Raw genomic sequence first — 14,421 nt, 5'->3', positions numbered from 1 at the left:
TAGCGTAGCCTCTTCCAGGGGAGAACGAGCGAGGGAGAGAAAGGGTGACGGGAGGGTTCTGCACTTCACTGGTTACTCAGGAGTCAGAGGGCTCTGAGCCCCCCTGGGCGCTTGTTTCCTACCAGCTCGGACTGTGATAGTAACCGTCGCTACGTTCTCATCTGGAGGTGGTGTCAAAGGACCGCCTCCTTACGCCGCTCAGGGCTCCATCACTCCATCAAAGACATTTTACTACACCTGGTCCAACACTCAGAGGTAAACGAATAGTTAACTCACGATACGATATCAAATACGATATAGGACTCACGATATCAAATGCCTACGATACAACATATGAAATGAAAAAATTCCCAGTGAGGAGAAACAAATGCGTAACAAATCATGTGTTCACACTGTGTGTGAAGTGTTCAGCTTCACAAATAAAGAATGAAAACAAATTTACACTGTATGTATCATTTTTTGTTATATACCGTATTTTCCGGGCTGTTGTACGTCTGTTAACAGAGGTTTCTGTGTATTTTCAATAGATGAGTTTCTATCTCCACATGAAGTCTCCTCCTCACTGCTCCACGTCTGCATATCAGTCCATTTACTGCTTTTTATGGTGACTTTACTGGATTCAGACTGATACAGCGCTCCGTCCGTTACCCCTGCACCATCGCCTCTGGCGCGATCACATTGACACGATCGCGTCTGATCAAACCTAACGCGGTTATTTGGCAACTTTATGCTGTTTATTGCTTATTTCAATCATTATCTGGCTGATTTTTTACTTTATTTAGAGTGTTTCAGTGCTCTCTCTCTCTGTGTGTGTGTGTGTGTGTGTGTGTGTGTGTGTGTGTGTGTGTGTGTGTGTGTGTGAGATGACGCAGTGATTTAACAACTTTATGCTGTTTGTTATTAACTACTATTAAAAACTGGCTGAGTTATTTTACATTTTAAACATTATTGTACCCACTTTCCATGGACACGTGTGTGCGCCGTCACATTGGCCACACCCTCAGTTTGTGTAGGTTTAGCAGCACTGCATTCTTTACAAACCACATGATTCTTGTCACGTTTACCATCATTCTACGCCTGATTTAAATGACTTAGGTACGTTATAAATCTCGTCTATAGCTGCTGCTGCTCTCACTGACCTCTGTGTTGTTGTAACTTTGTTGCGGTACCAACGTGTTTCAAAACAAAACACAAAGCACGTGGTGCATTCAATGTGCCTCGGAAAAACAGGATAGAATGAAATACAACATGAGAAATTTGCCCGGCGACCCTGAAAACAGGAACAAGTGGGTCAGAAAATGGATGGATGACGGATGGATGAAAAAAATCGATGCCACTTTGGATTTTACCGTAAATTGTACCGATGTACTCTGAATCTTTTTCCCTCTCACTTCCCATCGCGTCGTCTGTTGTTTTAAACAAACACCTGCCCCTTTTTGGGGTTAAAAAAGAGGGTGGGGCTTATATCACAATTAAGGTTCATCGTCGCTTTGAGTAACTTCTAGCTAGAATCGTTTGCTCGGCAAATACAAACCGTGGTTTGTTCCACTCTGGTAGCATTGCATTCATTCATCGTAAAAAAGACTTAAAAAACAAGAGAAATGTGGTCGCGTGGCGTTCGAGGTCCTCCAGCTTGTCTAGTTGTTGATAAATAAAACAGCGCCCCCTGATGGAGGCCATGTTTGTCCAAGGCATTGCATGAAGAAAACATTTATCATTAAAGCTTCTAAAGAAGAAAAAACAAACACTCTTCCTTTGTGTGTCATTTAATGCTGTGGTTCATTGTGTTTGCAAAGAAAACAGGGATTTGCAGGTGACCGCTGTGGTGCATGCTAACTGAGCCGAGACACGGCACTAACGTGGGCACCAGCTAGCTCCTCTGCGGGCTAAAAGGAAACAATAACGCCACGTTTGGCAGCGTCGCCGCTGGAGTCCAACCAACAGCAACGCGGTTGTTTTCTCCAAGTCTGACATCTCCCTGAGCTAAATGGAGACGGAGCATTCTTGGAGGCTTTGAAAACAGCCCCGAATCATGAATAATGATTCCTATTTTATCAAAGTGTAAACACAATATCCATCCTAATAAATCACAGCGTTCGTTCACCACGATGCGAACGCTCGGACTTGAAGCAAATGGCGAGCATTAATCTGATGGAGTGTTAGATTCACTGCTCTATAGTTACTTCTCTGAATGTGTGGCAGTAAAACCAGTGATTGAAATGCAACATTGAATATGTGAGGAGGGGGCAGATAAGGGCTGGCAGAGGCCTGCTGTGGTTACGAGTCCTCAGAGGAAGCAGTGGCTGCCGTCCAGAAACACACACACACACACAGAAAACACACACACACCTTTAGATCAGCCTCACGTTTCAAACCCCTCCACACCTACAGGACGGACACGCCTATATGTCAGTCACATGACCCACAGCTTGCGTAGGCATGCTGGGAAACCCTGGCATCAGTGATGAGGCCCCTCCCCCCACTGCTTATTTCCCTGGACCCCACACGGGCATGGTGCCAGTGCTGCCCATCCTCCACCTCCACAACCAGCAGCCGCTCCTGGCACCGTGATGCCAGCAGAGCGGTGATTGTTTAGTGGGAGCGCGAGGTCGCAAACCGCCCCTGACCCGAGCTTTGAACACCGCCCATCGATACACAATCCATACGTTTGACTGCAAGCTTGAAAACCTCATTCTCTCCACAATAAAAGCTTGGTTGAGTTCTTTCTAATCTCTGTGTAGAGATCGTCACGGGTTCCAGCAGTGGGTCACAAAACCAGACTAATGTGATATAAAGCAGGGGTGTCCAACTGTCATTTAATCATTATTTATAATAAATAATACAATATGTAGGAGCTTCACTTTCAATTTATTTGATTTTCTGACACATTTTCATGTAATTTCAGGAAATTTTGTGGAAAAATCAGAAAAAATTGGCAGGATTTGGGGAAAAAATTGAGAGTCCTTTAAACAATACGAGACTAAAAATGACTTCCATCATGTGATCATGTGAGCCCCACTAATATTATGGAGTTTCTTTAAATTTGTGTATAATTTTAAGATATTTAGCTGAGATATTTACAACTGAATTAGCTGAATTTCTGCTACGGGCCGAATTGGATGCTTTAAAGGGCCAGATTTGGTCCCCGGGCTTTGAGTTTGACACATCTGATGTGAAGTGTTTGATGAGAACTTTTAGACCTGTTTTGAATAATGTGAGTGGTTGTTGCTCAGTAATGGTAGAATGAAGCTTCCAGCTCCTTCACTGAGTTTCCAAAGACACGTTTCACACTGAATCGTTTTCAGGGATTTCCAATTATTACTTTGCTGGCCAACATTTCATTCCCCGTTATCGAACATCCCTGATACTTTCAGTTTTTGGTTGTCATCTCCCAAGAACAATATATTCCTGAATCAGAAATGAACAGACTGAAAATATACCAAAACGACTGAAAAAAAGACATTAAAAATACACAAAATGACTCCAAAAACACACAGAATTACAGAAAAATAGCAAAAATACACAAAAGTACTCCCAAAACATGCAATACAACTGAAAATATACAAAAACAACTGAAAAGTATAAAAAATATCACTAAAAATACAATAAATGACTCTAAAAACACACAAAACTAAAACAAAAACATTGAGAAAAATATACAATATGACAACACAAATAAGATATGAAAACAATGACAAAAATACACAAAATTGAGGACAAAAACACACTTTGTTGTTCCGTGTGTTAACGCTATGATTGGTACAGGTGTTACTACTAATGTTACTGTAATAAAGTTGCTTTTATGAGTACTTGTACTTTATATTTTTAAATCAGTAATTTCACTTGTACTTAATTAAGTTTTACAAGAAGAAAAGTAATTCATTACATTTCAACAAATAAATTACAAAAAATAAAACAACCAGACAACAATCAAATGCATCACATCGTAGTCGACCAATCAGATTAAACATAATGTACGTCACCAAAACAGCATTTAATGTTGGTTATTTTCTCAGTTTTAGAGTTTATACATGTAGTTATACTTAGAGCCTGAGAATTTATTTCATTTAATTCATTGGTTTTATTTTATTTAATAAAGAATTGTATATTTTGACAAACTTATTTCATACAGATGCCTAAATTAATTTCCAGTTGTGTTAAATTTGGTGTTTTCCTTTTTACGTTTGTACATGAGATGTTTACTGTATCCAAGGTAACCATGGCAACGATTTATTACCAAAAAATAAACGTGAGGAGGTGAAAGTAACTTAGACAAAACAATAAAAAACACAAAATGACTCCAAAGTAACTACCATATATCGAGGCGTATAGGATGTTATTTTTTTCCTTTAAAGTTGAGGGTGTGGCCAATGTGGCGGTGCGCTTTATGTGTGTATTTTTCAGTCAGTCACACACATGTCCAGTGAAGGCGAGTGTCAGGAGGCAGAATATTACTGACAGCGCCCCCTACAGCAGAGTGACTGAACTGTAACAGCCACTGAACATCACGGTGAACTGAACGTTCAGAAACAGCTTCAGATAATGTAGAAAAGTGATTCTCTCACATGTTTAATAACAGGACGGAGGCATCGTGTGCGTCTGATCGTAGAGGGAAAATGTGTGGGAGCGAATGACATCTCTTTAATATTGGTTTTTATTGTTGTATTTATATTTAAAATAAGATTGTTGATTGTTTAAATAAAAATCAAATACCAGTAATAAATTGAAGTTTGTGGAGCGATGCTGGCTAGTATGTATTTATGGTGGGAAGAGCAAATATAAAGATTACAATAAGGTTTAAAATGTAAAATATCTCATTTTTAAAACTAAGAAATAATAAACTGCATTAAGTTGTCAAATCACTGTGTTAAGTTTATCAGGAGCAATCACACACACACACACACACACACACACACACAAACACACACACACACACACACACACACAAAGAGCGCTGAAACACTCTGGATAAAGTAAAAATCAGCTGGTTAATGGTAGAAATAAGCAATAAACAGCATAAAGTAGCCAAATAACCACGTTACGTTTGTTCAGAACTGATCGTGTCCGTATTCTGACTCGCAGACAGAGCTCTGTATCGATCTGGATCCAGTAAAAAGTCACCATAAAAAGCAGTAAATAGACTGATATGCAGACATGGAGCAGTGAGGAGGAGACTTCATGTGGAGATAGAAACTCATTGGTTGAAACCTCTGTTAACAGGAGTACAGCAGCCCACTTACCTGTTTGAAGGACGCCCTCATCAGCCAATAGGGTGCGGCCTTTGTCACGGAGCGGCCTTTTCGTGGAAAATTGCTAAATTATTACGGTAGTAACTTTTACATTGGGTACTATTTATTTGAGCTACTTTTTACTTGTACGTGAGTATTCTACAGTATGTATGACTTACTTCTACTTGAGCTGATATATCAGTACTCTTTACACCTCTGATGGAAACGCAGGGGGAGGAATTTCTCTGTGTGAGCTGGAGCCTTCACAGACGTGCTAAATGTGACATATTTTGCGTGTGTTTCCGTGGCGATGCTGGTTGGGCAGTAAAAAGGGGGGAGAGCAGCTGCCCGAGGAACGCCCATTACGAGATGGAGCTGCAGATAAGTGCTCTCCCAGGCCTCCTTTTCACAGGCATAATTAGCACACTTCTTATCTGCTGCTCAATTCACATTCACACCCGCCTGCCGTGAATGGAACGTGAAAGGGAGGCAGAAAACGGGGCTTGTTCAGGGGGCAGGACGGAGCGGGCGAGGGGGTGGGAACCTGTTTCCCAAGCACACAGGAGCCACTTTCCCTTTCTCCATCCCTCCAACAGTCTTTGAACTCTGGAACAAAAACAGTGGTTTGTGCATCAAACTGCAATTTGGTCAAACAAAGCTATCTGGGCCTGTAATCATCCTAATCAGCGAGAAAAAAATAAAGCCTTGGCAGATATTTCCAGATTATTCCGCCCTTGGTGATCTATTTCTCCTCCATCGAGCACAGTGGTGGAAACTCTTCTCTACTCCGCCTCCGACAGACACGTGAAAACCTTTAATAATCATCCCCCGGCGTGCTTTAATTGCTTTGAATGTGGAGTTAAACTGGTGCTACGTTGTGTGTGTGCGTGTGTGTGTGTGTGTGTGTGTGTGGGAGCAGTGCAGATGACAGGGAGACTGGATCTAATGTAAACAGGTTTGTTTGGTGTTGAAACACCGTCGGCTGCTCGACTCCAAACCCACAATAAAGAAGATGTGTGTCATTATTCCCATAAATCACGGTGGAACAGTTTCTCCTCCACTTCACGCTCTCATCACTTTGCCGTTGTGCAACAATCAGACGGCGTTTAAAGCGCGGCGGCGTTATTTCAAAGTTATGGTCCAGCTTTGGTCATTTTTGTGAGGAAAAAAAAAACGCCATCTTGACTTTGTAACATCTGGTAAATGTTCGTAATTGTGACCCAACAGTGTGAACGTGTGTGTGACTGCAGAGGAAAGGATGAGCATTTTAATCTATTATTGTTGTTGCTTGTAACAGGCATCGCTTTAAAAAAAAATGTCTGATCTGCCCCCAAAGCAAATTCACAAAACTACAAAAAAAACACAATATGGCTCCAAAAAATACACAAGATGACTTCAAAAATATACAAAACACCTAAAAAATATAAATACACACAGATTAATAGTAGAAATAAAAAAATATATAATAAAAAACACACAAAAACACACAAAACTACAATAAAAATACAAAGTGACTCCAAAAATAAACACAAAAGGGAAGGCAGAATAAATATAAATATAATGGAATCAGGATGAACCTGGAATGGACTTTTGTCAAATTGGAAGCAGAAAATCAGAGGCCGATCGTGTCGGATTCAATACTGGTTCAGGAATCCACCAATCTTCACACAATCCTCCAAAGTAAGTGTAGGTCACATCACGGACCTCCAGCCAAGGCCTTGTTTCATTAGATAAACGAACAGTGACGTTACGTCCTCATGCTAATGTCAGTTTGGAAGCATTTACATCTAAGTGCTTGTAAACAACTATAGACGTTCCACTGGGAACCAGAATCCAGTGTGTGTGTGTGTGTGTGTGTGTGTGTGTGTGTGTGTGTGTGTGTGTGTGTGTGCAGCCATTTTGAACAGTGATATCTGTAATGCAGGTTATTCCAGTTGGAAAACGAGAGCAGGATGGACCAGTTTGGCTCCTTTTCAGGTGAAAACACAGAAACTAAAATAATATTTGTTCACAGCTTCCCAACATTGAGTGTGTGTGTGTGTGTGTGTGTGTGTGTGTGTGTGTACCTGGCTCTTGGAGGCGGCCACCTTTGCAAACAGAGCCTGTGAAACCTTGGCCCTCTTCATCTCCTGCTGGATCTCGTCGTAGATGCTTGAGTTGATGTTGAGGATGCAGCTCTCCGTCTTCCCGTTCCACTCACTGGGCAGCGGCGACGCTTTCACCTGTTTCACAGAATCATAGCGTCATTATAAAGAAGCCTGTGGCATCTGTGTGTGTGTGTGTGTGTGTGTGCGTTTATAGGCCACATTTACATGAGAGCTTTAATTCCCCTTTAATTCAGAATAAAAGTTAAATCCTCTTTAAACTGCATTGTAAACACCTAATTCTGAATTAAAGTTGAATCTGAATTACTCCAATCTTAATCATTTTGTATTAAATCAATTCTTAATCTGAGATTTTATGCTGTAATTTCATTTAACATTAGTTTTTCCTAGTTTCCACTTCTAAAACAAGTGACAAATATCAGTCTTAACAGGATCTTCACTTTAAATTTCCTAGATTTTGTGAAAATTTAAGGGTTCTGTAAGAATTTTAAGTTTTTTCAAAAAAAATGATAGCAATATAAGCATTTGCCATTTTGCCCCGGATCAGAAACCTAGAATGTACATACGTCCCCGTACTGCGTGTACAGACTGTAATATCACCAAGTTTATCATCGTACCAGCTGTTAGAGCTACTATCTTTACCAGACAGCAAATATTTATTCCTGGTTATTATTTACCGGCCATTAGTTCCTATCTCCTTCTCCTGCTCAGCTGACCAAAGTGAAACCATAAGTTATTGTCCAGCTGATGCTTCAAAATAAAATTTAAAATATTTCTAATTAGGTGGTGTTTTATGTTGGAGCCAAAGATAAAATGTTTGTTGTGTTTTTTCTGACAGACATAAATACGTCACATTCAGAAGCTTCCCAAACCCCAGACCTAAAGAGGAATTCAGTAAAGGCAAATAAACCTGTTTTCCATGTTAACCTGAATTCAGAATTACTATTCCCATGTAAACACAAAGCAGAACATTTTAATTCTGAATTATTTAATTTGAAATAATTCATTTTGAATTAAAAAAACATCATGTAACCGTAGCCGTTGTGTGTTTATTGTGTGTTTATGTGACATTTCTGCACATGTTGTGCAACAGACAAAGTGTATTTATAGTTCCAGACGCTCCGACGCCAAATGAGGCTGAAGCGCACACACACACACACACACACACACACAACACGCACTTAAAAGTTCAACACACACACAGAGGATGTGTGTGTGTGTGTGTGAAGGTGCTCACTCACAGGGGAGATGCCCACTGGGATTCGGGGGTTCCAGTCCTCTGGCCTCACACTGTTGCAGTCTTCCCTGCGGGGCTGCCGGGTGGAGAACACACACGCGTGAAGATCACACTCCTACCACACACACACACACACACACACACACAGGAACACCCATGTTTGAGGCAAAATCCCTGCGTTTAAATCAAGCTGGTGATTAAAAGTCAAGTGAAATGGAATCATCTTCATTCAGCGGCGCGTTGCATCTCCTTTGACAAGGTAACAAGTCTGCTAATAAAAGCTTTGGACCACCTCCATTAGCATATGAATCACTACACGCACGTCCTAATGAAAGCGTCGAGGATGAGTACATGTGAATATGCTATAATAACACCAACATATATCAGAGTGTTCGTCTCGACCAGGGGCGTCAAACTCATTTTAGTTCAGGGGCCAAATATGGAGCAGTTTGACGTAGGAAAACGAGTAATTTCAACATTAATGTGCCCTAGTTTACACTTCTACGTATACATAAAAAAATAAATATATAAGACGCTGACAACGTCCAAGCAATAAGTGACAGACATCAGTCCCAACAGGATCTTTACTTAACATTTCCTTGATTTTGTGGCAAATTTCTATTCAATTAAGAGAAATACAATGTAATAATTTGAGGAAATTTAAATCATGCGATATAAGCACCAGGAGTAGTGAGTTTTCTATGTATTTTTTAATTTCTCCAGTGGGCTCCAGGTCTAGACACCACGTGCTAAAAACATCACCTTTTTCCTAAAGTTTGTGGTGAAAGTGGAATGTCTGAGGTGTTGAGAGGCCTTTCATGGTGATTTATGACAGCTCGGCGTGGTTCTCCTCGCTCTGATCCCGCGTCAGAGCGAGCGAGGCGTGCAGCAACTGGCTATTGGGGGGGGAGGGGGGTGGGGGGCCGCGCCATCGGCCCACGTGTGAGAAACATACCTCTGCGTCTGCTTTTACGAGGCCAATAAAAAGCCTCCTCTGTCTCAGGCTGGATTGCCACCTTGGCTGATTTATGGGCTCAGATTCACACTGCACAGGAGCGGCTGGCACAGGGCCAGGAGCCGGCCCATGTGATCAATGTGCGTGGGGGGGGGAGTCAAACAGGTGAGGAGCAGAGAGTGATTTTCTTCCTCTTGCTCCAGCTTTTCACTTCTTGTGAACTTGTTGCTTTTCCTCAGCGCTCTGTGTGCTGGCCCTCAGCAGCAGGTCGGCTCTTAGTGGCGGGTGGGCCGCCACCGCCGCCGCCGCCTGCACCAAAATGAAAAGCCAAATCCTCACAGAGGTGGCCTTTGTGCGGCCCCCTCACCTCACCTCCGACGCGGCCCGCTGCACTTGAAATGGGCTTAAGTGCTTGAAAGTGGCTCTGAATGCAGAGCTCAGAGTAACTGATTACCTGATTAAAGTGGGAGTCAATTATAATTCTAATCAAGTAATTGATAATTAATTACAATTATGGTGTAATAAGAATTGTAATTTAAAAAATATGTTAAATTCATAATCATAATAAAATTGTAATTGAGTTCAGATAATTGACTTTGTAATTGTAATTAACATGAAAATTCTATGAAAACTGTCAATTATAATTTAACGCTAAACTGTGGAACCCATGTTACAGTTCTACGTACAGTTCTACACATACAGTATGTAGTTAACAATTATTAATATATGTTTCACATCACGCTTTCCCACATTTTACCATTTAAAATAAATATTTTAATCTAGGGGTACACTGACACATGAAAGACTAACACGCCCACACCAAAAATACTGTATATATTTTCACTGATCAGGAAGCTTAACGAGGTAATCAATAGATAGGAAATAAATTAGATGATAGATATTTGTTTTTAATGTATTTTACAGCTGATTTAGGACCTGTTAGCATAAGAGATGCTAACAGAAAGCTAACACAAGCTTTTATTAGGTTATTTATTTCATCCTCAGTAATTGTGATCAACTGTAATGGAAAATTTAGTAATTGAGAATGTAATTGTAATTGACTTTCTGAGGATACAAAAATAATTGTAATCTATTTGTAATTGAAATAAAAAATGGCAACTGTAATCGTAATGAAAATGTAATTGAACATGGGTAATTGAAAACGTAATTGAAACTGAAAAATGTAATTAAATCCAACCCTGATAAAGACACTTGAAGTTGCTCCCTTACTTGAGTAAAAAGCAAAAAACTCTATGCTACTAAATGTACTTAAGTAAAAAAAGTAAAAAGTAAAACAATCTCCTTCAATAATAAAACTGTTTAATCTTTTATTTTTATAAGAACTTATTAAAAACTGGTCCATGGAAATAAATTAAATCTGTTACCTCTGAACACCTGGAGAATTTAGCATTTATAAAAGATAACATTTGTAAATAAAATGTTTTAAGAAAAGAAAAGTGCAAAATGCTCAATAAAACCCAGAGCAGCTTTGAGTTTAACATTTTTAAAAACTTTAAAACGTTAACTATTAAACTAATGAACCTGCTCAACAGAAAAAAGCTCAAACTACCAAAAATGTGCATCTTTTTACACGTAAATAGGTTATTTTTAATATGTAAAGTGTAGAAACTACAGATATTTTTTTAAAAAAGTAAGGAGAAAAAGTAAAAAGTCACCAAAAAATGAATAATCAAGTAAATTATAGATACCAGAAAAAAGTAAGGCAGTATTAGTACTTCATTACTTGTCACCTCTGCTGATTACAAGTACTCACGTTACTATAATTCAGTGGTTTTTATGGGTATTTGAACTTTTTAAATGAGTAATTGTTCTTGTACTTAAATCACTGTTTACTGTTCACTGTTACTGCATATCTCACATAATGCACAGACGTTTGGAGAAATAAATACTAAACATATTTACAATCAATAGTTAAACTTCAAAAGAGAGCGATACGCTACATACATAACAATAGATGTTTGGAACAAACCAACCCATTGTTCCTCAAGTCAAAATTACTTACATTTGCAGATTTAGTTGTTTTTCAAACTATTCAAGTTGTTATTTAACATTAAAAAGCTCTTTGTTGAGAGGGGAGGGGCTTGTACGAACTGAGAAGTGGAATTAATTTCAGGTCTGTGAGTGTGCAGACAACTAGTAAATGGTTTTGTTTCAGTATGTGAAAAGAACTGTACATTTTGACAAAATTTGTATTTTATACAGAATAAATGAAGTTAGATTTGTGTACAAAAACAACTGAAATGTACACAAAATGAGACTAAAAATACAAAAAATGAGACTAAAAATACAATGAATGACTCCAAAAACACAAAAACAAAAGCAAGAATACACAAAATGACTCTAAAAACACGCAAAACTAAAACAAAAACAGAGAAAAATATACAATATGACAACACAAACAAGATACAAAAACAACAACAAAAACACACAAACTCTGTTGTTCCATGTGTTAATGCTATGACTGGCACAGGTCAAAGTAAATCAGTAATTTTACTTATACTTAAGTACGTTTTAAAAGAAGTAATTAGTTACATTTCTACTGAGTAAATTATATATATATTTGTTTTAAAATGATTAACAGATATTGTGAAACTACAAAAAATGAAATAACCAGATAACAATAAATTGCATCACATCATAGTCGACCAATCAGATTAAACATAATGTATTTGATGTAATGTAAATTTAATTTATTGGTGTTATTTTAGATAAAAAAGAATTGTACATTTTGACAAAACTTTTATTTTATACAGATGACTTTGTGGAAAATAAATTAAGTTCCAATAGTGTTAGATTTGGTCTCTTCCTTTTTAAGTTTATACATGAGATGTTTACTGTATGTAAGGTAACCGTGGCAACGATTTATTAGCAATAATAAACGTGGGGAGGTGAAAGTAACTAATAACTTTTACTTGAATACTATTTCATGAGCTACTTTTTACTTGTACGTGAGTATTTTATGAATGAAATACTTGTACTTGAGTAGATACTGTTCATCAGTACATATGGTCCTGTTCATTTATCTAATGTGTTGACAGACGGGTTGTCGTCGGCAACAACGACGGGACTTTCACACACAATGGAGCAATTATTAAAGGAGTGGCAAACATGACCTAATGCTTATTATCTTCTGCTGACGTTGGAGAGACGTTACGGTGATGTTTCCCTTTCACTGATAACCTCACCGTGCAGCTCCACCACGTCTGTGGATCCTCAGTGGAACACGACGGAACGTTCCATTGGTTTTTAGATCTTTTACAGTTTTATAAATTAAATCAGAGATAAATGTTGTCATCAAGGAATGGGGGTCAATTACATTCTTCAATCACAATTACATCTTCTATTATCCATGTCTATTTACAACTCAGTTATGATGACAATTACCTGTATTTGTTTCCAATTACAATTCAAATTACAATTATTATTTTCCCGTGAAGGTAAATTACAATTACATTCTTAATTAATAAAGTTCAAATTCAATTAATCACAAATACAGCTTTCTGTTAGCATCTCTAATTATAACGGATCATGTCTTAAATCAGCTGTAAAATACACATATTAAAATATTATCTATCAATTTATTTATTAACTCTTGATTACCTTGTTATACTTCATTATCCATGAAAATATTCATATTAATTTAATTTAATTAATTTTTGTGTTGTTGTCCAAGCATTTTTTCTGTCAGTATATATATATATATATATATATATATATATATATATATATATATATATATATATATATATATATACATTTTTTTTCTTAAATGACAGATAGTGAGAAAACTTGATATGATATATATTTTTTTTATAAAATTTCCATATCAATTACAATTACAAACTCAATTATATGAACTCTATTACAATTCAATTATCATTAAAACAGCAAGAGTTTTTTTTTTTTTTTACAAAACAAAACAAAACAATTACAATTACAGTTATAATTACGGCATAATTGTAATTAATTATCAATTACGCGATTACAATTATAATTGACCCCAATCCTGACCCCCATTTCCAAGCCGACCTTTAGTCTGGACTACTGAGCTCTGATATTGTAGTCAGGGTTATAATTACAATTTAATTACAATTATCATTGCAACCACACAATTGGTAATTAATTATAATTATAACGTCAAACTGATCTGTTATCATAAGAGATGCTAACAGAAAGCTACATGGTTACGTTTTATTAGGTTAGCTATCTATAAAAGCAAGGAACTTCTGTGTGTGTGTGCGTGCGTGCGTGTGTGTGTGTGTGTGTGTGTGTGTGTGTGTGTGTAGCGAGTATATCTCCTTGACGCAGTGTCTGTTCAACCTGACACTTTATTAACAGCTTGTGTGTGCATCCATTATTTTGGACTTATTTGTTTTTGCAAAACACGAGAGGGGGGAGGGGCGTCTGGATCGTCTCTGTATGTGAACACATTACCGCAAAGTCAGTGTAAACATGAACATTTCTCCACGAACACGTCATTATAAACGCTGATATTATCACCATGTGTTCATAACCTAATGTGCTCCTTAGATGTACATGACGTGTTTGTGTGTAATTCATTTTCCCACTGGGTTTTTAGAGTTGTTCCTTGAAGAAGGAGGGTCTAAGGACAGGGGATGATATTTAATGTCCATTTTCTAAAGTCCAGCAAACATTGGTGCAAACTTTATTCATCATTTTATCATGTGCATAAAATAAAAATAAACCAGAGAAATCACACACACTATTTTATTTTGTAGCCACAATAAACCTCTTTATAACACTACAGACTACAGAGTATCTACACCTCTTTGTACGTCCAACCTTCAAACACATACTCTACTTAAGCTCCTCCCACTATATGAATACACACTGTACTAGTTTATTAAAGGTGCG

General features: G+C 37.9%; 1 protein-coding gene across 1 annotated transcript in view; it reads right to left on the bottom strand.

The window, feature by feature from the left end:
* satb1b (SATB homeobox 1b) overlaps positions 1-14,421 on the bottom strand; it is an 84,187-nt gene that overhangs the window by 26,663 nt on the left and 43,103 nt on the right. The window contains exons 9-10 of the mRNA XM_028471565.1: positions 8,575-8,646; positions 7,295-7,450 (exon numbers count right to left, since the gene is read on the bottom strand). Coding sequence (XP_028327366.1) covers positions 7,295-7,450; positions 8,575-8,646 — 228 coding nt within the window. The remainder of the gene's footprint in view (positions 1-7,294; positions 7,451-8,574; positions 8,647-14,421) is intronic.

This window comes from Gouania willdenowi, chromosome 16 (assembly GCF_900634775.1).
Source record: "Gouania willdenowi chromosome 16, fGouWil2.1, whole genome shotgun sequence".
In the NCBI taxonomy this organism is placed as follows: Eukaryota; Metazoa; Chordata; class Actinopteri; order Blenniiformes; family Gobiesocidae; genus Gouania; species Gouania willdenowi.
The sequence above is the reverse complement of the archived record's forward strand: the minus strand, read 5'-3'. Positions and strand labels throughout refer to the sequence as shown.